The sequence below is a fragment of the Zootoca vivipara genome, chromosome Z1, assembly GCF_965207765.1.
Source record: "Zootoca vivipara chromosome Z1, rZooViv2.hap1.1, whole genome shotgun sequence".
Lineage (NCBI taxonomy): Eukaryota > Metazoa > Chordata > Lepidosauria > Squamata > Lacertidae > Zootoca > Zootoca vivipara.
The window spans coordinates 50,009,595-50,033,473 of record NC_142583.1 but is presented as its reverse complement, the minus strand read 5'-3'; the positions used below and the strand labels follow the sequence as shown (position 1 = coordinate 50,033,473).

General features: G+C 38.5%; 2 protein-coding genes across 17 annotated transcripts in view; one reads left to right on the top strand and one right to left on the bottom strand.

Moving 5' to 3' along the window:
* ZGRF1 (zinc finger GRF-type containing 1) overlaps nt 1-899 on the bottom strand; it is a 34,116-nt gene extending 33,217 nt beyond the window's left edge. For both annotated transcript variants that reach the window (XM_088660426.1, XM_088660427.1), the window contains exon 1: nt 770-899. The gene's annotated coding sequence lies outside the window, so the exon portion shown is untranslated. The remainder of the gene's footprint in view (nt 1-769) is intronic.
* Nucleotides 900-23,309, top strand: LARP7 (La ribonucleoprotein 7, transcriptional regulator). Of its 15 annotated transcripts, none has more exons than XM_088660432.1 (13): nt 900-1,032; nt 5,441-5,656; nt 6,141-6,241; nt 6,324-6,407; nt 6,519-6,683; nt 7,257-7,365; nt 9,078-9,446; nt 11,083-11,221; nt 15,529-15,686; nt 17,125-17,243; nt 19,505-19,664; nt 20,688-20,779; nt 22,918-23,309. In XM_088660432.1, exons 2-13 carry the CDS (start codon nt 5,458-5,460, stop codon nt 22,996-22,998), a joined length of 1,776 nt encoding a protein of 591 aa, XP_088516558.1. In that variant the 5' UTR covers nt 900-1,032; nt 5,441-5,457; the 3' UTR covers nt 22,999-23,309. The 15 variants fall into 15 exon arrangements, with proteins under 15 accessions (XP_088516558.1, XP_088516555.1, XP_088516563.1 ...); XM_088660429.1 differs by having other exon boundaries at nt 15,529-15,698; XM_088660437.1 differs by lacking the exon at nt 900-1,032 and adding an exon at nt 1,050-1,187 and having other exon boundaries at nt 5,441-5,553.
* The last annotated feature ends 570 nt before the right edge of the window (nt 23,310-23,879 follow it).

Genomic DNA, 23,879 nt, shown 5'->3' with positions numbered 1-23,879 from the left:
TGTTGTTGCTGCCGCCAAACAATTAGCATTAGAAAATCTTACCAATCTACTTCAGATCGCCCAGATATCTACCAATACTTTAGATCCCAGCCAACCTTCTGCCCACCCTTCTCCAATACTCATTTTTATGTTTTGAAACTGTTTTAAAAACGCTCAAGCAGTTGAAAAATATATTTAATAAGGGAAAGAGATGGGGCAGTGCAAGGAAAGGGTAGCACTATCACAGTGCTTTTCTCAGGCCTTGCCACCACTCTGCCTCGTCCCATCCCGTCCTAGTGCGCAAGTGACAGCACTGTCACAGCGGGGGCTTCACGATTGCAGCACTCTGCCATTTCGTTTCTTCTTTTATTATTACTGTACATCTACATCCCAGCTTTCCTCCAGTGAATTCAAGGAAGCATAAGTCATTCTCTCCCCCTACGCGCTTCCTTTCTCTCTCTCTCTCTCTCCTCACAACAACCCTGTGAGGTAGGTTAGGACAAGTAATCTTGACATCCTATGTTCTTTTAAAAGGTGGCTTTTCTTGGGGAGGGGGGGTCATTGGGTGGCTGTTGTTTTTATTTTGATCATATATTTCGTGGTTTTATACTTTGATTTTGTTCTGTGAACCGCCCTGAAACCTCCGGGTGCAGGGTGGTACTGGATATAAATTCAATAAATAAATACTTCTCGCCCGTCCGCCCCCCGGCCGGCCACCCTTGACAAAAGGCGAACGAACCGAAGACTCGGCTTCCGAGCCCGGCTGCCTTAAGAAAAGAGAGCGACTCACTCGCGAGCCCTGACTGCAGTCGCGCGCTTCAGCCTGGCTCTCTCTCCCGCCCACACCCGACGCAGTTTCTCCCAGTTTCTGAAGTTTCCCGCTCGGCCGCCGGACGACGATGACGCCCTCTCCGCGCGACGCGAGGGTCAGCCGAGAGCCTAACGCCGAGGAGCGTCTCCAATGCCGTCAGCCAATGGCGAAGCGTTCATCATAGAGTCGGTGCGAGTAGAGCGGGCGCCATAGGAAACGTCGCCTTGCCCCACCCCCAGAAGGTAAGAGGAATAGGTGATAGATCCACGCAGCAGAGTAAGGTTTTAAACGGTGGGAGGAGCCCCGCTGAACCGAGAAGAGCTTGCTTCTGAGTAAGACGTGCTTAGGATTGTGGCTGTCGGGATGAGTACCTCTGAGCACTTCTACTGCTAGGAAGGTATTGAGCGTCGTCGCTCTAATATGAATTTCTATAGGATTATGCGACGAGACAAAAACAGCATCTCCGTCTGCAGCATTTTTGACGTAAAACCAAACCGGTTAAAGGTCTCTATGAAAGGTTTTGCGCTGTAATTTGCATTGGAATTGTATAGGATAGTTATTTTGGAGATGCCTATGGACAGAATAGTTCTACTTTTGCTCTCAAAGGGAAACGTAAAGGGCCTTCTTTTTTAAAAAAATATTTATTGGAGAATTGGTGTCAGTCTACACTTCCTTCTTATCTCTATGCCAACAAGAAGACGACCGCCGTCGCGCAAGTATCGTGCGCGCGCCTGCGCGGAGGCGAGCTCCCGGTAACCAATACGGCCGGAGAAGGCCGAGGTCTGCCGCGCATCGCGCGAGAATTTAACAGTACAGCGTGACAGAGAGGGGGGGCGTGGAAGGTAGAGGAGCGTCGCTCTTCCAGGCTTTAGAAGCGGTGTTTGTTCCTCGTGTGCGTGTGTGTGACGTTGCCCCGCATCTTTCACCCTGTCTCGGGATATCAGGTCAGTCCCGAAGCGGGTTGAGCGCGAAAGAGGCGGGTTAAAACTGGAGTCGCTAGAATCGTTCTTCCTCGTTTTAAAAGGACTCGGGTCGTTGTAGTGACGTCTGCGCATGCGCATGCTTTTGCTGTGCCGCTTTGAAGAATAACGTACAGCGGGTGCTGCGTCACGCGCGGGGAGGGGGCGGGGCGGCGGGAATTTGTCTCGCGGTCGTCCTTAAAGCTGAGGAGACGCGAGGCTGACGCGTCACTCAGGTGCTTTGGTGGTCGCCTCGTCGCCCGGCCGACCTTCTCTCGCCTTGTGAAGCGCAGAGTTAATGATACACAATATGCTAATACAATACTGATTAAAGAGCTGTTAACTATAATCTGCTTTTTCTCCAAGGAGCTCGAGTGTACGGTAATAATAATAATAATTTATTATTTATACCCCGCCCATCTGGCTGGGTTTCCCCAGCCACTCTGGGCTGCTTCCAACCTAATATTAAAAACAGTACAGCTTCAAACATTAAAAACTTCCCTAAACAGGGCCGCCTTCGGTTGTCTTCTAAAAGTAAAATAGTTGCTTATTGCCTTGACATCTGCTGGGAGGGTGTTCCACAGGGCGGGTGCCACTACCGAGAAGGCCCTCTGTCTGGTTCCCTGTAACCTCACTTCTCGCAATGAGGGAACCACCAGAAGGCCCTCTGTGCTGGATCTCAGTGTCTGGGCTGAATGATGGGGGTGGAGACACTCTCTCAGGTATACAGGACCGAGGCCGTTTAGGGCACAGCCACTGTTTTGTCCTCACAAACAGCCCTGTGAGGTAGGCTAAGAGATAATGGCTGGTTTTAAGATTATCCAGTGAGTGGGAATCCGAATCTGACTACCCAGCCGAAATCAGATGCTTTTAAATCATCTGGAGCTCACTGGGAGATAACAGCAATCTGAATGTTTCTACATCCGGAGAGCCCCCACCCCCAGAAAAAACAGCAACATGTATAACACAGCCATAAGCATGTTTGCTCAGAAATAAATGCTGCTATGTCCTGTGCGGCTTGACTCCTGAGTAAATGTGCATGGGTTTTGTAGCATTTCTTGTTCTCCATTAGGAGTGCAATCCTAAGGCAGGGAAAATTGAAGCCAAAGTTGATTTAACTGCCTTCCAGTGCCCTACCTGGCTTGTGGCAATGTGGATGTGGGGCTGAATAACTGCTTTTGTATTTTTCTGGTTTGTGGAGTATTAAAAAAATAAAAATCCCTACTGTTGAAATGGGTGGGGGTGGGGGGAGAGAACAAGGCTGAGCAAGACTAATTGTGCTTATGTGGTATACAAGTAAACTGTCAGATCTAGGTGAGGAAGCTACTAACAAAGATTAGAATTATTCCACTGAAACCAGAATAAGAACTACATTTAATCATTTTGGGGTATGAGGAACTCTCTTCGACCTGGTGTGTATCTCGAGGAGACATGTTGGGAAATGTGCATAAGAAGCAACACTTGCCTCTTAGTAGACAGCAAGTAATCAGCTGGACAGTTCGTATCAGAATCAGTATAATTGACTGGACTAGAAGCATTCCCGGGGATGAGTGTGCAGATGTTACTGGTCTTGGAGGCAGATGATCCAAAGTAAGGCTTTTGGTTTTTAGCCGTGCTCTTTGGTCTGTAACAGCAGCCTAAAGTAACATTAGTCAATTCAGAGCACACAACATAAGATCTCAGGTTCACTTCAAGAAGGATATTGCTAACCAATGTTTATGTGGATGAAATAGTGTGAGCAAATTGAAAGTATCCTGAAAAGATGGAAGTGTTTTTCTAACACAGTAAAACTGTCTCCACCCATTTGGATGTCACAGAAAACTATGGTTAGTGAATACCAGTAAGTGAAGTAGGAAAACTGCTCCTGAGAGGACTGAAGGTATGTGCAAAGCCAAATGATAAATCATGGTTGGATGGTACATCTGAATTGAACCTAAGTGTTCTTGGGGCAGAGGTTAGAAAAAGAAGGCAAACACTAAAATTGACATCTATCTGCATAGCTGCTTTAATGATTCTCTTTGAAGCTAGACTACTAATTGTGCAGTAGCCTTTTGCCTTAATTCCTTGCTCAACAATAGGAAATAGCCTTGGTGAATCATTCCAAGGTCTGATTTGTTGTCAGCATTCTTTTTCCAGAAATCACCATCCAAATATCTTTGGACACTCACAAACAAGGCATGATAGCAATGTACATATTGTATCCAGCAATTTATTATCAAAGGATATTTTGTCTAACATAAAAACTGCACCCTACTATCAGACACGAATAGATTAACCTATGAATTTGTCTAATCATTTATTAAAGCTTTTATAACTGCATGAGAGCAGTTTCCAGTATTGCAGTTTCATAGTTTCCAAGAAATATGACATGTAGATGTTGCCTATATTGTGGTTCTTACACTTCTGTGGTTAAGTGTGAATTAGCCCTATGTATGGCAGTCAGTACCTTCTGTTTTTAGAATAAATTTCCTATGTTCATAATGTGGTTAAATCCAGTACAGTACTGACATTTTAGTAAGCCAAAGATCTTAGTGGGAGAGTTGTACCTATGTTGCATTTCTGCCCTAGTAAACAGAGCATGATCTCATTTATCATTGGAAACTATAATTGGAAACATGTTGACCTTAATCATCTTGAATAGTCAGCTCATAGTAGAAAGAGAGAAACCTGATTTGCAAGAAGAGCTTCACTCCTCTTCCATGTAGAAGTACTCATGTTGTAGTGTGTAAGGTCTCTCATCAAGATATTGCTGTATTTTAAGATGCAGGAGCTTTTGTCAGAATGATTAATGCATGAAGTAGTTATTATAGCTGTTGTATTTTTGTTAAGACAGTGTGCACATAAGAAGCAGAGTGCAAATGTTTTCTCCTCTGCTTGATGAACAGCCTGTTACTTCTGTTTGAATAGCCTCTCTTAGGCTGCAATCATATACTCCATTACCTTAAAATGATGAATGAAACTTTCTTCTGAATAGACATATCAGATTGTACTGTAGATTACTTTTTAAAGTCCGCTCTTGTGATGGAGGTCTTTAATTTCTCTTTTTCTCTCTCTTACGACAAAACTTGCAGAGAACCCCTTTTTGAGTGGAACTGACCTGAGGAACCATTAGAAGGATCTTTATACTGTATTATTAAGTGCTATCTTGACCACTGCTATTAATTTCGCTTTAAGCTGATTTCAGAAAGCAGTGCCTCAGTGGTGCGAAAGGGCCGTAATATAGAAGCAACCTATACTACTGATGTTTCTGTGCAAGGGTTGCATTTATAAACAAAATCAATGAATTTTAAAAATAAAAAGAAAGCTTTAAAGAATTATTGAATGAGAAATGGTTAACATTTATTTATTTCCCTCCCTTTATGGCAAGGTCCCAGGGCAGGTTACAGCAACATTAAGACATAACATAACCACACAATATTAAGAACGGTTTAAAACCGCTTTAGTGGATTGTCCAGTTCCCAGTATGTTTAGAATACCACCTTCAAAGTAGAGTAGAAAATACTAAGCTAATTCAATAAAAAGAGAAATGCATTCACCTACTTCACATTTGTTGTATGAGGAAAGCAGGGTAAGAATTCTATAAAATTTTCCCATTTAACATTGTTTTACAAACCTTAATGTTGTAAAGGTTCAAAGGATCACAGTATAATCCCATGACTAGAAATAATAATAATTTCATGTTCATTTTCAGGTGAGAGGGTGACAGAAATGGAAACTGATACTGTAAGAAGTAAAGCCATGGAAAAAGAAACCACTGAACAAAGAAAGGAACGTGAAAAAAAGAAAAGGTCTAGAGTTAAACAGGTGCTGTCAGATATAGCAAAGCAAGTAGACTTCTGGTTTGGCGATGTCAATCTTCACAAGGACAGATTTCTTCGAGAACAAATAGAAAAATCAAGAGATGGTTGTGAGTTAATTAATTTAGAAATAAAACACATTGCTATCATGTAACACCTGGGAAGAGAATCTTTTTTGGTTCATATGCTTCTTGCTGCTAAGAACCAAAATGGTCTACACTATTTATTATGCAGACTTTGCTTTAATTTTGTCAAATGTTTTTATGTGCATCTATAGAAGTGCTTCAGAGAACCAGTGTGCAATAAATATTCTGCTGTGGGTTCTTAAAGGGTGACTACTCCCACTATCATTTATCTGTAAGTTTGTGGAAACGAGCATTGAAAAGTATCCCATAGTAGGAAATGTCAAGTAAAAGGGAAGCAGCAGCAGTCATGTGGGATGGAGAGGGTTACATATCACAGTAGAGGGTGCTATATCAGGTGCAGGATGTCCTACCTTATTCCTGCATTGCAGAAAGTTGGACTAGATGACCGTTGTGGTCCTTTCCAAGTCTACAGTTCTTATGATTCTAATTGCAACGTGTTTATTTCTAGATGTTGACATATCACTTCTGGTTTCTTTTAACAAAATGAAAAAGCTAACCACTGACAGAAAATTGATAGCACGTGCAGTTAAAAGTTCATCTGTGGTAGAGGTAAGTATAAAACCTAATTGCTTTGTTTCTTGTAGTTGGATTTCAGAGGAATTGACTTTCCCAATTGGTTTGTGTCTTATAGTTGGATTTAGAAGGAATTAGAATCAGAAGACGGCAGCCACTGGGTGAGCAGCCTAAAGATGTGGATAGTCGTACAGTATATGTGGTAAGATACCGCTAAATAATTACAATGCATACAGTAAAAGTAATGGTTCTTTTATTACATTCAGTAGCATGAATATATATACCCATAATTTGCTTTTTGTTTTTGCTGTAGGAATTGCTTCCAAAAAATGTCAATCACAGTTGGATTGAAAGGGTATTTGGGAAATGTGGCAATGTAGTTTATATCAGTATCCCTCGCTATAAGACAACTGGAGACCCAAAGGGATTTGCATTTGTTGAATTTGAAACAAAGGAACAGGCCGAAAAGGCAATTGAGGTCAGTTGTGAACAACTTGAAATAAACGTTTGCTGTGTTACTATTTAGCTTCATGTGTATATACAGTTTCAACTTCTGTATTCTTACATTTTACTTTTAACTTCTTATGTGGTTATAGCTATTTAACATCAGAGAATATGTTACATGCTCTCTACACTGAGTATTTAGAAATACAAAATTATCTGAACTCATTTTTAATTTACAAAGACATATATATATTAATGGGTCTTTAATTTGTGAAATTAACAAAAACAGAAAGTTTCTTTGCTTGATGGTGGACTTAAAATGTCCTGGCAAAGAATGTAAACTTCATTAAAATATTAATGTATACTTCTTCAGGCAGATTATAGAATGTAGGGACGCGGGTGGCGTTTCCACGACCCTGAGATTAAGAGTCTCATGCTCTATTGACTGAGCTACTTCCCTGCATCTCTTCATGATCTTCTTACAGCCAAAAGTAACCAATTAATATCTTTCATGCAACAAATTCAAGATCCAAAGGTATATAGAGGGGGGCCTGTGGAAAAATAACTATTAGCAGTTAACTTACATTCTCTAACTTTTGCATTTAAGTACTTGAATAATCCTCCAGAAGATGCACCAAGAAAGCCTGGGATGTTTCCCAAAACTGTTAAAAACAAGGTCGTTCTTGCATTACCATCAAGTGATTCCAATGTAGTTGGTGAGTAGAAACGTGATAGCTAATTTTTTCCCCATCAAGTCTTTCTATTTTACTTCTGTATCTTCTGTTAACATTGTATGGCCCAATGTACTCCAGTCCATGGGCGTAGCCAGGAGTTTTGTTAAGGGGAGCAGGCCTTTTGTTGCCGGTTTTTTTGGGGGGGGGGAGAACTTCAGTTAGCTATATGTTTATATTGATTTTTATTGATGGGGCAGCTGCCCCTCCCTGACCCCCTTGGTCAAGGCCCATGGGCCCTTGGCCCATGCTCCAATCCTTATTGTTTTAGACTACTTTCCAGTTATCAATATAACTTTTTTTTGTTAAACTGGAGTCATTTTGAAAGGTATCGTAACTTTTACTTAAGTCTTTAAAGGGGACCCATTGGATATCAATACTGGATTGGTTGTTTTTGTTTAGTCGTTTAGTCGTGTCCGACTCTTCGTGACCCCATGGACCATAGCACGCCAGGCACTCCTGTCTTGCACTGCCTCCCGCAGTTTGGTCAAACACATGTTCGTAGCTTCGAGAACACTGTCCAACCATCTTGTCCTCTGTCGTCCCCTTCTCCTAGTGCCCTCAATCTTTCCCAACATCAGGGTCTTTTCCAAGGATTCTTCTCTTCTCATGAGGTGGCCAAAGTATTGGAGCCTCAGCTTCACGATCTGTCCTTCCAGGGAGCACTCAGGGCTGATTTCCTTAAGAATGGATAGGTTTGATCTTCTTGCAGTCCATGGGACTCTCAAGAGTCTCCTCCAGCACCATAATTCAAAAGCATCAATTCTTCGGCAATCAGCCTTCTTTATGGTCCAGCTCTCACTTCCATACATCACTACTGGGAAAACCATAGCTTTAACTATACGGACCTTTGTCGGCAAGGTGATGTCTCTGCTTTTTAAGATGCTGTCTAGGTTTGTCATTGCTTTTCTCCCAAGAAGCAGGCGTCTTTTAATTTCGTGACTGCTGTCACCATCTGCAGTGATCAAGGAGCCCAAGAAAGTAAAATCTCTCACTGCCTCCATTTCTTCCCCTTCTATTTGACAGGAGGTGATGGGACCAGTGGCCATGATCTTGGTTTTTTTGGATTGGTAGAGGATAGTTAAACCTGCTTAATCCCATTGAAACTAGTGAAGTAAAAATTAAATACAGCTAGGCTGATTTGGATAATTTCTGGATTACAGCCATGCAAATATTCAGGGTAAATAGGATTATTGTGACAAATTTCAGGAGAAGCCATCTTAGTCAATTGTAGCAAAACCAACAAAGTTATAATGACATAAGCTTTCATGGGCTACAGCCCACTTCATCAGAGGTATGAAGTGGTTAGGTAGTTATTTAAGACGTTACCAGACCCTTTCTTTGTGGGTTTATAATATTATATAATATTAGTCTTTCATGAAAATATCTCATTTTATTTAGTTGTTTATTTAGTTCTAAAACAAAAACCATGATACTTGGTCTCAAACTCTGATTTTCCTAAGTTGGGATTGTGCTGACTCCTGGGGTTAAATAAGCGTGATATACCTTGTGATATTTTGGGTGATTTAGGTCATTTTTCTGCCTAACAGAACTCACAGGGTGAGGCTAAAATGTTGTGGCACAGAAAATAAAAGGTAGTCCTCTATACTATGCTGAACTCCCTGGAAGTAAAGTGGGATAAATTTGTAATAATTGAAATACAGAATGTCAAGATAGATATTATTCACTTTATATAGAAGAAAAGAAGAAGAAAAAGAAGAAAAAATCCAAAACAAAGAAGGAGAGTAGCCAGCAACCAACTGCAGAAGCAAAAGAATTAAATGTAGGCATTACTACAGAACACACAAGTAGGTCAAAGAGACACAGGACAACGTCTGAGAGCTCTGAAATGGAAGCATCAGAAATCCAACGGCCGTGTTCAAAGAAAGAGAAAAGGAAGTTTGATAGAATGGAAAGCTCAGGTTCAGGAGAAAGTAGACCAGGAAAGAGGAAACGATGCCACTCTGGGGATGGAGAGGTGTCGATTGTAAAGGCAAAGAAAACATTTCAGAAAGATGTTCATTCTACAAAAGAGGAATCTGCAGAGGGACCAGAGGATCCCAAAGGTAAGAGTCAGATCACCTATTTTTAAATTTCACTGAAATTTCTGACCAAGAACAGAGATTTTGGGTAATATAACTACATTGTTGAGTTTTGTTTGTAAACAGTGGGAGAAAATGAAAGCTTGGTGGTGTAATGTAATTCAGTTTAAAACCTGAGGGGAGAGTAAATTCAGACACCAGGAAATAACTAATTTTAACAGCAGAACTATATTTGAATAAGTAGCAGACAAGTAAAAAGATGCATATTCAAGTGGTCAGATTAGATGAAAATAAGGGCTTTGTAAAAATTGGACATTGTTGCTTACCTGCCATTGTTAGCAATGTATTAAAAGCTAAAGTGGCGAATGAGGATTTATTACTACTTAAGATGCAAGACCAGCTTGCACATCTATGATTTGTTTTATTTGTATTTTGCAACATATACATGCCACGATTGTAATAAGCAGTTTATACAAATAATAATAATATTCCATGAACTATGGAGAGAACAGCTGGAGAAATGCTGTCGCTTCTGTGTTTCTACCTCAAATGGAGATTGTGGTTTTTGCATATATAAGAGCCTACAAAAGTCTATAAAGAAGTGTCTCCCAATTTTGGCCACCTGGGACCCTAGGATTGGCAGGGGAGACTGTTGGTAGGGCTGCCACTGGGTGATGCTTTGTTGATGTTGATGCTTTACATGGTTTTTATTGTATACATGTCTGGATGTTGTAAACTTAATTGATATTTTTTATTAATAAAAGTATACAAATACTTTCATAAATAAATAACTTGCAGGTACTTCTTGGTAGGAGTAGTAGTGCTTTTCCTGGTGAGGTACTTGTCTTCTAAAATTTGTGAAGAATTAAAAAACATTCTAGTTCACCCAGGAATTTAATGGCTGAAATGTACTGTTCCTGAAACCCTTGCAGTTATTAGTTGTGAAGATATGACTGTTTTAGGTGTGAGAGAAAAACAAAAGATAAATTTTTTATTTATTTTGCTCGTTGCCCTAGGCTCCTTTGGGAGAAAAGATGGGATAGAAATGTAATAATACTGTAAAGTAATATTTAAACATATACACAGTATTGCAGGAGGGCAACCAAGATAAGGGGCCTGGAAATTAAGCCATTTGGGGAACGGGTTGAGAGAATTGGGTATACTTAGTCTAGAGAAGAAAAGACAGAGGTGATATAACAATCTTCAAATATCTGAAGGGCTGTCATGTAGAAGATGGAGCAAACTTGTTTTCTCCTGCTCCAGGGGCTGGAGCCAAATCAATGACTTCGAATTACAAGAAAGAAGATTCCCAGTAAACATTGGGGAAAACTTTTTGTCACTTAAGAGCTGTTAAGTGGAATGGACTACCTCAGAAGGTAGTAGCCTCTCCTCCATTGGAGGTATTTAAACAGGAGTTTGGTGGTAATTTTTCAGAGATTCCTTTGGAGTTGGACTAGATGACATGGGGTGCATTTCCAACTCTTGTTATTCTATGAACTTATTTCTTCAGTTCAAAATAGAGTCAGTATAGTATAGTGGTCAGTTTGTTAGACCAGGACTAAAGTGACCCAGAATCAAACCCTTGGAGGAAAGGGACTAAAGTATTTATAACTAGCTGTTATTTGCTTGTTAGCTATTTCTTTTTTTATTTTCCACTTAGAAATTTCCACTGAAGAGGAGAGAGAGGTTGGTGATAAGAAAGATACATCTCTTTCAAAATCTAAAAGGAAACATAAAAAGAAACATAAAGAGAGACACAAGATGGGAGAAGAGGTCATTCCACTGAGAGTCCTTTCAAAGTATGTTAAAGCATTTTTTTAGTCTTACTTGTATTGACAGTAAAATACAGAAGCTGCTGTTGAAGTAGTCTACACAAGAAATGTGTTTTAGTGTTCTTAGGTACTAACCACCCATGAGAAAAAATATTACCTAATTTTGACCTGTCAATAGTGCTGCTTATGTGTTTCCATTCAACTTTTTTCAGTTGAGGAGTGTTGCTGCTGCAGTTTATATTTTGTCATATTGAAGCACACAAACTAGGCAATTAAATAAAAACTCTTCTGCTGATGCAACTTGTTTTTACATTTGTAAAACAAATCAATTTTACCTATTATATCACTGTGAAATTGATAGTTGCATTGTATTGTGGATACATGAAATGGCTTCTTCTCTTTTTTAAAAAGTTTCATGTTTTAAAACAAGCTCATTGAACCTTTTTATCCTTTTGAAATGCTTACTTTGTCATTAACCGTCTTTAAAATCTGTGTACATGTGAGGGGCTCTTATGTATATACTATCAAATGGAGGGGGCAGGAGATATACCAGATCCTTTGCTAACAATTTCAAAGAAATCATTTTGAGCAAAGGATTGAGCCTAAAAAATTAGATTGCCATTACTTCAAAGTTTGTTCCAGTGGAGTAAACATTACTTCGAAGTTTACTCCAGTTTGTGAGGCAGTGAAAGATGTTTGAAAAGGTACTGACCATAGATGGAAGAATTTGAATGTTTTCTTCATTATGTGCAACACCTTTTTTAAATAGCTGTATCCAATTGAGAGGAAAAATTCTCAGCCACATTCAGCCAGTCCAACAGTTATACAGCAATACAAATTAAATATGATAATTTGTTCCTGTTGAAATCAAAGAGATGCCAGTGTTCTAAGCTTTGGCTGGGTTATGACTTCAGAAGTTGATAGAAACTAGTTTTATTATGCAGTTTAGAGCAGTCATTCTTACTATACATGTTGCAAAAGCACATTAAAATATAGGCGAATGAAGTCTATCAAAAGTAAATACTTCTTTATTGTCACAATTCATACCAAAACTTCATAAGAGCAATGGCCACATCTGTATTAACTCTTATACGCATTAATACCAACAACTTCGTAACTTAATATTCCACATGTTTAAGAAAGAAATTGTCCATATATAGCCTTTATCCGCATGGCTCATAGTCCATCACCATTGCTAAAGTGCAATTCCAGATTTCACACAACAGAGTTGCATGTCAGCAACAGTAAAGGGTTACAGCAATAAACACATCACACATAGAAAAGGCCTACTTTTTCCTTTTTACCAATAGACCCGTTGACATTAATGACAGTAAAATGACTTACTGTTTGAAGTCTTGCCACTTAATCCCTATACCTTATTTTCACTAGAGGGAAAATAATATATTTTCTTATTGTGGAATCCTGCAGTACTAAAACATAGAAGCACTTACTTTAAAAATAGCCAGCAAGTACCTCCATGTTAAAGTCCTTCAGGATGATGCTTGAACTCGTAACCCTTTTTGAAGAAGTTCCACATGCAATAAATGTAATTCCATATTTTTGGATTTTTTGCTGATTAAATAATTGAGTAATGTTGAGTGAGATGATTAAATAGGATTTGCCATCACTAAAATAGGAAAGCACTTTTTAAAGGAATAAAACAAGTACTTCCACATTAAAGTAGTGGGTAGTCCCTTATATTAGGTGATAATTTTTCCTGTGAAAGAAAAAGATAGAAGTCATTGCTTTAAAAAAATTAATCAAGCAGCTTTATTTTTAAATTAATAAACTCTTGCCTGCCATAGAGCTCAAGGGCATTGTTCAACAATCTTAAAACACAAAATAAGTTATAAAATTATCAAAATTATAAAGACTATACATAAAAAGCCGAAGCAAACAATTCACAATTACCTAGTTTTAAATTCAGTACAGTTCTTTTAGCACTGAATCACTGTCAGATGTAACTTTTTTGAACAAACAAAAGCTTACCAATATAATTACAGAATTCTTGTTAGAACCTTCCTCCATCAGGGACTACATACTGTGTAGTTTATTGCCTGCTTCAGGCTGCAGTTCTAACTGCATTTGCTTGGAAGTTCAACCCACTGAGATAAAGTTCAACCCACTGAGATTTGTTTCCAAGTAAGTGTGCACACACTTACTTTTCTACTTCAGTCAGTGTAGCAAAACATGCTTTTCTACAGTAGCAGAGAGCATCGTGAAACAGGGCAGGTAAAGCAAGTTTTTTCTAGAATATCCTGTTACAGATATTCTGTAACACACCTTGCTGGAACATGGATTAGAATATAACAGATGTTGCAGTCAAGTAAACAAATGTCTGACAGTGGTTCTTTCCATGATGTTGAATTGAGCAATACAAGAACACTCAAGTTACAAACAACTCATGGTGGAGTTGGACTCACCTCTGCCAAAACATGGAAGCACTTACTTTTTTGTACACACAGAAAGCGCCTCCATGTTAAAGTAGAAGGGTTCCACATGAAGCAGCACCTTTGCTATCCAAAGCATTAAATATAGCAAATAATTTAGTTTTAATAGAAACATAATATTTGAGAAAAATACTTTCCATTTTGCTTACTTACCTTGCTCATTCAGTTTGGTGTTCTTTTCAGCTTCCTTTAATAAAGTGTTGCCCGAGCTTCTATTTATTCCATATTTTAGCAAAGGGTACCATTGACCCTTTATCTCAGAGTCATTAGGTAGATCATTTGTTATTTAAAGCCCTCTCTCAGAGAATGTATGCTCCTGAATGGGACAGAATCTTAATTTTTCTTCCTCTCTCATCCTACCCTCCTGGTGTTGTCATTCACGATTAACACTATTACCCCAAGATACCATCTTTTAAAAAAACAAAAAAACCCCATATCTGCTTATTTGATAGCACAGATTAGGTTAACAATGAATCATTCTCTCAATTCCACTATCCCCATTGTGTTTCTATCAGCAAGGCTTTAGCTGTTTGCAGAAACATCTCCATGTTAAATGAATGTAAATATATCATTTGGTTCCATGCTGGGCTTTCCTGTCTGCTGCATTTGAAGAGTAGGAATGTTCCTGTCTCCATAGATCTGGGAACGTTCTAGTCTAGCTAGTTTTTCTCACTTTAAAAAAAAAATACTCAACTGGTTAGCAGAGGCAGGCTGACCAATCTTTGTGATTTACTTTTACATTTTGGGTATTAATCTGTGATAGACTGGTGTCTTTTAATGTAGAAATGTACAAAGTAAGATTGCATATTGAGGATTAATAAAGTTAATGCATAATTAAACTCTGTATTGATCCTGAGTATGTACTGTTGCTTAAGAACCTAAGGTTAGGCCAAGGTCTAGTCTAGCAGTCTTTGCAATACTCTTAGGAATCGATCGCTAATGGATCCACTGGAAATTGATCATTGTATCATGGACTATCTAGTGGCTGCTAATAATTTATTAGTAATTGCTAATCTTAAGAAGAGCCAGACAAAAGTCCCATCTTGTCCAGCATCCGGTTCTCACAGTGGTGAACCAGATGCCTATGGTAAACCCACATGCTACTAGCCATGGTTGCTATGTTCTGTCTAAGCATCTGGTGGACCACTGTGAGAACAGAATGCTGGACTAGTTTGGCTCTTTTCATGTCCTTTTGCACTCTCACCACTTGTGTTACCCAGTAACTCATGTTCAAATTTGGTTTTTTTTTTTAATTTCTCAAAATACTTCTCTTGTCACCAATATTTAACTTCCTTTTCTGGAAAAAAAAGTTTAGGTTCAGAGATCTGCCCTTCATTTTCCACCATGAAGATAGATGCAATCTCATTTCTGTCCTTTAGTACATGTTTTGACTTGTAGTTCTAAGGTCCACCCCAACCCCTACTGCTTTCCCGCTTTGCTTTTTAATTATTTTGTTGTTCTTAATGTTTTTAACTTCTTAATGTTTTGTACTTCTCTAATATGCTCCTCAAATTCTTCTTTTTGCATCTCTTATTGCCTTCTTGCATTTATTTTGCCACAATTTGTGTTCTATTTTGTTCTCATTTATGCACTATTTCCATTTTTCTGAGAGTCCTTCTTGTCTCTAATAAGTTCCTTGACTCCATTTGTTAACCATGGTGGTATCTTCTTGACTGTGGTGCTGTCTTTCCTTATATGTGGTATGCATTTGAACTGTGTTTTGTTATTGTGGTTTTAAAAAAGCATGATCCACCAGTCTCTTTACTTTTTGAATTACCGTATCTTTTTTTGAAGATAGATTTGTTTCTGATCATTTTAATTAGATTTCTTTATAGAGTGTTGAGCTTGTGTATTTTTCATACTTTTTAATCCTAATCACTCTAGAAATGAATGGATGCAGCTGAAGCAAGAATACTTGGCACTACAGAAAGCCAGCATGTCCTCTCTGAAAAAAGCAATGGCCCAAATAAAAACGTTGACTGCTGGAGAAATGGAAACAGATGCCTGTATCCCTAATCAGCCTGCAGAAAGAAATGGAAAATGTAAAGAAAATTGTGAGGTTCTTCATAGCTTGTGCTTATGCTTAACAGAAGAAATTACACGCCAATTGTAGTTTAGGGATTCGGATATTAAGAAGTATGTACTGTAGTGTTTTCCTGGAAGCAGGAAGCAGATTAAGAGGGGGAAAGTTTCAGATCTTGAAAATTTCTGTAGTTCGCATCATGCAAAATTGATTTACTTTAATTAGTGCCACAGACTTGTGAACAGGAGAACTTGTGAAATGTTACAAGTTCAACCTTTGGGCTTTAGAACCAAGAGGTTGCATATCAGCACATGAATTTTCTGGCAATAGGTTTCTGTATGCTGTGTATCGTAGTTAGAGTCCAGCACTACTCAGTGCATACGCATTGAAATGGCTAACTTGGGTTCATTAATTTCAGTGGGTCTGCTCTAAGAAGGGCCACATTTGATACAAGCCAGAGGTCTTGTAGTATTTCTCATGGTTCTGTTGAAGAAATCAAAGTACTGGAGTCAATATTACTGCAGTTATAAAAAATAATAATTGAGAACTAAATAAAATCTATGCTATGCTTCACTGTAACAACCCATTTCTGTACGAACTTTGTGAATAGTTTCTTTATTCACTGCCCACTGATTTAGAAGAATCAAATCTATCTAAATTCACTTAGCATACTGAAAGATTGCTTAATGTTGTTTTGCAAAGTGAATTAACTATATTGTTTTAATTAATGTTCAATGGCCATATATGCAGTACAAGATGAGAGTGTTAACTTCACAAGAGCACAACGGTCAGGCTGTGAATATACAACCTTAAAGAAGTTGTTTGTCTTTGTATGTGCTGATAACTGGAATTAATGGCACTATTGATATATTACTCACCTTATAACTTAAAACTGCAGGGTCTTTACTTGTCATTTTGAGGCATGTTTTGCTGCCAGCAACAGTGATCTATATATGTCAAACTATTAAGAAAAACTTATCTGTTTCTCCAAAATCCAGCTTCATTAGAACCAACCAAAAATGTCAGGAAATAGCTGATGAGTTTTTCCAGAACTTTTCATCCACCTAAATATTTCACAAAGCAGGGGATAAGGAAGAGAGGGGGAAACACCCAAAAGTACAAGAATAAGGGCATGAGTTTTGTTTAGACTCTGTTTCCAAATGGAAAGTGCAGACTTAAATTGTTGCTAGATGTTGCAGGTATCATGTTATACCTAGAATTGTTTTTGTTTTTTTAAAAAAAATGTTTTGAAAACAACACTTTACTGTTACTTAGATCTGTCTCACATTCTTTTCTCTTGGACTGCCTTTGCTTCTTATATAAATATTCCTAGTAATATTATACCCAATATAAAAATATACTAAGAGAGGTATTGTGCTAATATTTTGAATTAGTCCAGTGGTAAATTGTTACAAGTGAAATTTTGATGAATGCTCTCTTCCTTTTCAAATAAACAGCTTCCCAGGATGGTTCAGCTCCTGTTGAAAAGGTTCACACAATGGGCCCCCAGTTTGAGGGTGGAGTAATAGTCAAGATCATTAGTGCTGAGCCCTTGCCAGGCAGGAAGCACATCAAGGTAATGCCACTATAGCCTCGGGGTAAATGCTATAATTTGCTTTGAAATATTTTGAATATGGAATAGCATTTCAAAAGGTCAAGGTAATTCAGTTGTACAGCACCTACCTAGCAAAATGTCATAGGTTCAAACTCCAATATGTCTAGGTAGAACTGGAAGAGACCCCCTCCCATCTGAAACCATGGAGAGCTGCTGCCAGTCATTTACCTGTTGTTGCTGCCCTGCAGCTCCCATAATCCCTGAACTCTGGCAATGATGGTTAGAACTGATGGGAGCTACAGTCCAACAACATGTGGAAAGTTGACTACCCCTGGTGCAGACAGTCTGAGCTAGATATACTAGTGGTAAAGGTAAAGAGACCCCTGACCATTAGGTCCAGTTGTGACCGACTCTGGGGTTGTGGCGCTCATCTCGCTCTATTGGCCGAGGGAGCCGGTGTACAGCTTCCAGGTAATGTGGCCAGCATGACAAAGCTGCTTCTGGCGAACCAGAGCAGCACATGGAAACGCTGTTTACCTTCCTGCCAGAGCGGTCCCTATTTATCTACTTGCAGTTGATGTGCTTTTGAACTGCTAGGTTGGCAGGAGCTGGGACCGAGCAACGGGAGCTCACCCCGTCGTGGGGATTCGAACCTCCAACCTTCTGATCGGCAAGCCCTAGGCTCTGTGCTTTAACCCACAGCGCCACCCACATACCCACTAGTGGTATACCTCTTTATAAGTCCTTTGTTCCTAATTCTGATTGCCAGCTAGGTGTGCACATGCCTTGTATAATACTTGCTAAAGCATTGTTTAATTGAAGAACCAGGCTGAGAAAATCTACATCAGAGCAAAAAAGATTTCAAACTATTTTGCTTAAGGAAAGAGCTTAACTGTAAAAGTTGTTTCTATTGGTATGGCTTCCGCACCAAGCCTCAATAGCTCAGTCAGTAGAGCATGAGACTCTTAATCTCAGGGTTGTGTGTTTGAACCCCACATTGAGCAAAAAAATATTCCTGCATTGCAGGGGTTGGACTAGATGACTCTCATGGTACCTTTCAACTCTAAAATTGTGATGCTATGATTTTATGATTTGCTCATGGGGAAACAAACCACAAGTGCAGGTTTGCAGGTATCATAAAACCAGTCTTTGGTTTCTTCCTCAGCACATTGAAAGCAGCAGAGGAGGAGTGCAGTACACACAAACAACAATTTATTTAAAACTTGTTTAAACTGACATGCATTCCTGGCTTTCATGTTGCGTGTACAGTAGTATTTTAATTCTGCCCCTTAAAATTTAAACATTGACCTTGTAATGAACTTCACAATCTTGTGAGTGCTTCTTGTTATAGTCTAGTATAGACAACTGGTATGGAACAGCAGTTTAAAGTTGAGCTGCAGAAGTCTCCAGTTCAGATATTTCCTCTGCTGTGAACTCATTAGATTGGTTAAAGAAAACAGCATAGTCTCAGTCACACCCCTCTACCTTCTAGTCTGCAGTATGAGAATGATAATACTGACATATATTTACATAATTGTTGCATGGCTTGAAACAAGATAATGTATGTGAAGTGCTTTCATTATTGTTAAGTTTTATGATGATTTAATTATTTCTCTGAGACAGCACTGAGATACGTCTTTGAGAAAGATAAAGCCCTAACCTAACCTTGTTGTTTTGTAACTTCAGGTTTATCATCTTGGCTATTAGCAAGGCAACCTTGACATTGGCATCTAAATATTAAATGTCTGTCTGAGACTGCTCATGACAGCAATATGGTCATAGCTAGAGATAAGAGGATTCTCTTTATAGTACGCACTTCTATTGATGAATTACAGCATGCTTTAAAGGTTCAGAGCTTTAAACCAGGGTGTGTAGAGTATTAGGGCTGGATTGGTAGAAGATATCTAGATCGTGTGGCACTTGCATGACAGATTTTTCTCCTTTCTTGTTGCATTTTTTTACCATCACCATTAAGTGATTAAGTGTAATTGTCAACCCACCCTCCCTTTCATGGCTCATGAATGGTGCTTCCAGATAAGTGCATTAGGAAAGATATTTCTTTGTATGTGACGCATCAGTGATAATGAGTGACAACAGTTAATAGTAGAGATGTTGTGACACAGAAGTAATTCTTCTGTTTCTGGGAATGTACCAGTATTTCCTTACCAGCATAGTATATGAGCCCTGTGAAAATGTAGAAATAAATGGTTACCACCATGGTAAGTAGACAAAAGCACTGCTTGCCTTAATTCTAGTGGTTTGTGTTGCTTGTGTTGCCACAGGATATGTTAGCAACATTAGCTAATGTTGCTTATGTTGACTTGCTGGAAGGTGACACAGAGTGTCATGTGCGGCTTAAAACTCCTGAAGATGCACAAACTTTATTAAAATCAAATAAAGAACTACAGACGAAACACAATTGGAAACTTGAGGTCCTTTCAGGTAAGATTTATTGTTGATTTTCACTGGGTTTGTACATGCCACATCAATTTTATGACTATTTCCAGATTTGCTGAAATTGTGATTTGTATCCTGAATTCCCCCCCCTCCAAAAGTATTCTAAATATAGCTAGGGCCATACAATTTTGGAACCAAGTTTTTCTGCCTATATATGTGACTGGGTAAGAAATTATGAATTTCCATCTGGTGAAAAAAGCCCATTAAGGTTACACATCACATCATTGGTCATAGTGACTTTACTTCTCCAGAGGTGGTGGACACACGCCACCTTTTTGTTGCCTTCTTACAGCTGAAAACTGGAAACATGGGTTGGGCTTTGCCCACTGAGCACACACCCATCACGTCAGTCCATTTCCTGTCTTCAGCAGGACAGACATTTTGTGAAGCCCCAGTCCTTGAAGTTGCTTTTCAGTCTGTGAGCATGGACACAAACCTACTACTGTGTATGCAAACAGCTGGATTGAGGCCAGTGTGTGTTAAACAGGATATGGTATATCATCATCAGGACATGGTTTCCCTTATTCTGCATCTTCCTCTACTCTGTTCAAATTATAAGGAGTGAGAGTGTTATAAGAAGTGAATGTCATAAAGTCCAGCTGGTGGTGTCTCTTTTTTCCTTTTAATTTTTTTTTAAAAATTCTCATTGATAGAAAGCTGAGACATAAGATGATGCATCTTTTATCTTCATTTTATCTTATTTCTTTGCATTAAAGCAAGTGTGGAATACCTTTGGCCCACCTGATGTTGCTGAACTACAACTTCCATCAGTCCTATCAAGCATAGCTAATGACTAGGGATGATTGTAGTTCAGCAACATCTAAAAGGCCAAAGTCTTCCCCGCACCTGCATTAACGTGTATTTCATTTAAGAAATAAACTGTTAAAAGTTGGCTACCATTGTGTTTTACAAAGTTGTAGAAAGGTTGTTGTATTGATATAGCTGAGGGAACCAAAACATCTTCCTTCATACAGATATAACACACAGTTACAACATTCTTGTATTCAGGGGATCATGAACAACGATATTGGCAGAAGATTTTGGTGGACCGACAGGCTAAACTTAATCAACCAAGAGAAAAGAAGCGGGGTACAGAGAAGGTAAGATAACCAATTCAGAACTCTTTGGATTTTGTGGGCAAGCATCTTAACTCAGTGATTTATAAAACTTAACTTGTTTTATATGGATAAGGTCTCGGATTCAGTTTTTTGCAACTAGAAATGGAGCTGTTATCTTTGAAAACTACTGGCAGTCTGTAAAGAGTTAGACAGCACTGGACTAGATGAACAAATGGTTTTACTCAATAAAAGATGGCTTGATTACCGTATATTCAAGGGGAAGGGCTAAGTGGTAGAGTATTTGGTAAACTTGTGTTTGGTAAACTCATGTTAAATGACCTCTGAAAGCACTGAGCTAAATATTAAGAACAGTATAAAATGCTTTAAACATAAAATATAAAGGTACTGAGTAACTTTTGCCACTGAGAGTAGATAGTACTCAGCTAAAAGGACCATTGATCTCGCTTGGTATAAGGAAGCTGCATGTATTTCATATGATATCTGTTCATTTTCATCTCCAACAAAGGCTAGTGGTGTAGCAGTGAAAAACTTTTACTTGTAAATATCACTCCATTGACTCCAGAAGACTATCAGATCAGGTTAACAAGCATTTTCTTATTCATACACCCCAAGTTAGCTTTTCTATTTCTGGGCTTTGATATTAAATTACTCTTAATGAGCTTCCATTAGTTTAGTGACTCCCAAATATTGGAGATGGGTTGGAAAAGCTTTTGTGAATGTATTGACAGGACTTGCAAGAGGGCGTTAAAAACATGACTGATATAATGTTAAGGAGTTGCCTAAATCAAGTAACAAGTTTTTTAAAAGAGAAAATTCTAATGATGCTGTTTCTTGCTAATTTTTAACCATGTGATTCTTTAACAAATCTAATGTATTTTGCTCTTGAAAAAGTAATTTCTAGACCAATTTTCTGTTAAGAATATTTTATAGATTTTGAAAGCTAGAATCAGTACATTGTAAAGAGATGTTTAAGACTGTATACATTATTAAAGCTGAGTGGTCTGATAAGTCTTGAATCTTATTGTTTCACATTGCTTTAACCTTTTTGAATATATGCAATTAAAATTCTCCAGGAAATGTGGTGTTGATTACCCCCCTTTTTTGCATAACCATTAACCACTTGAGTGTTAATGGTTGGTGTAAAGCCTTGTAAATTAGCATCATCCTGAATGCTTTTGATAGGTAGGGTTTTCATGAACTCCAATCCTGGATTTACCCCAAGGAAATGGAGCCTTTGTTTCTGTCTGCTACATATATAGAAGAGAAATAGTGTTTTGCCTTTCTCCAGTTACTGTGTCCTTCCTTATTTCAGTGCAAATGCATGCTTGTCAGTTGGAAAATAAGGTGGAGTTGCAATAATTTGAGAATATTGAACAGTTTCCAAAGAAATCTCATTACTTATTTAAAAGCAGGGTTTCTGTTGTGCATTTGAATATAATCTTGAAAGCAACAGTACAAAATCCATACATCTCATCTGAAATTAAAAATTTCCCAATAACTTTAATACCCAATAGAATTTATTATTTTATCTGTACCCTCTTTCCATAACAGTTTTAACCATTCATTTGTCCCAATATGTAATACTGTGAATAGTCTTAACCTGCTGGTGCTTTCTACCAGAATCCTTGATAGTTCCTTAAGCAAAGAACTGCAGATTAATTTACACAAGCAGCATTATCAAAACAAACTTGTTAAATTGCAGATAACAGTAACAGCAGCTAAGCTGCCATTTTCCTATCACCCTCTTCTGTCATCTTGCATCTCTAAGAAACATCCGTTTCATAGCTTAGAAACAACCATTTAAATATTAACATAGTGGACATTGAATAAATAATGCTGGTGTTGCATAGATTTGGAGAAGCTTTTTAGGAGTTTGATTTTGTACATTGATATTATTAATGTTCTAGCAGACCTTGGGACTGGGGGTCACTGTAATGCAAATATAAATATTTCTTCCATTGAAATAAAGGGAATTTAAAAATTTCTTAACATTTGCTCAGTCTTTTCCAGTATCAGCAGGGTTCTGTGCTTGTTTTATGAAGGTTATAGTTGCAAATGTTGGTTTGAGTGTTAATCCTCATCTTCTCTGACACATGATAAATTAAAATGACAATACAGTGTAATTAGAAAATGCTTCTTGGTCTTTTTTTCTTCTACAGCTGATTGCAAAAGCTGAAAAAATGAGGTTAGCGAAGACACAAGAGATAAGCAAGCATATCCATTTCTCCGATGACGACTAAATTCATCTAATTTACTTGTATGAATTGCTGTTTAGAAAAGAAATTAAACTGTTCTTCTGAAGAAATGATCTCTTTGCTTCATAATATTAAGGGACACAAATAAAGACATTGTGCATTCCTGTTAATGCAGTCATTTGAATTGCTACTTGGGCCTGTTTTAGAATGTATTAAGCAAGCTCTTATATGTATTTGTCCCAGGTTTTTGTACAATGCATTTTTATAAACTGAGGTGTAAGTATGATCCAAATAAAAAGGCTAAATCTTCATAATTAATTGGTATCTATTGTTGAAATAAAGGACGAGAATTCTGACTCTCTTTCTTAATGACTTGTAGAAATGAGACCACCTCTTGCTTTCAAAATTAGGTAATTTCTTTGTTAGCAGCAAGTTTTGCAAGCCCTCCTATGCGAAATGCAAAAAAGAGCTGAAGTTGTGTGTGTTGGAGTAAATTAGAACAAGAAACTTGATGTAAAAATAGAACTGTACATTTAAACTGATGGGGACCATTTTATATTAAACTTAATTTGCTGAATTATACTGTCCTGTACAGGACGCAGGTGGCGCTGTGGGTTAAACCACAAAGCCTAGGGCTTGCCGATCAGAAGGTCAGAGGTTCGAATCCCCACGATGGGGTGAGCTCCCATTGCTCAGTCCCTGCTCATGCAAACCTACCGTAGCAGTTCGAAAGCACCTCAAAGTGTAAGTAGATAAATAGGGACCGCTCCGGTGGGAAGGTAAACTGCGTTTCTGTGTGCTGCTCTAGTTTGCCAGAAGCGGCTTTGTCATGCTGGCCACATGACCTGGAAGCTGTATGCCAGCTCCCTCGGCCAATAACGCGAGATGTGCGCCACAACCCCAGAGTAATGGTCAGGGGTCCCTTT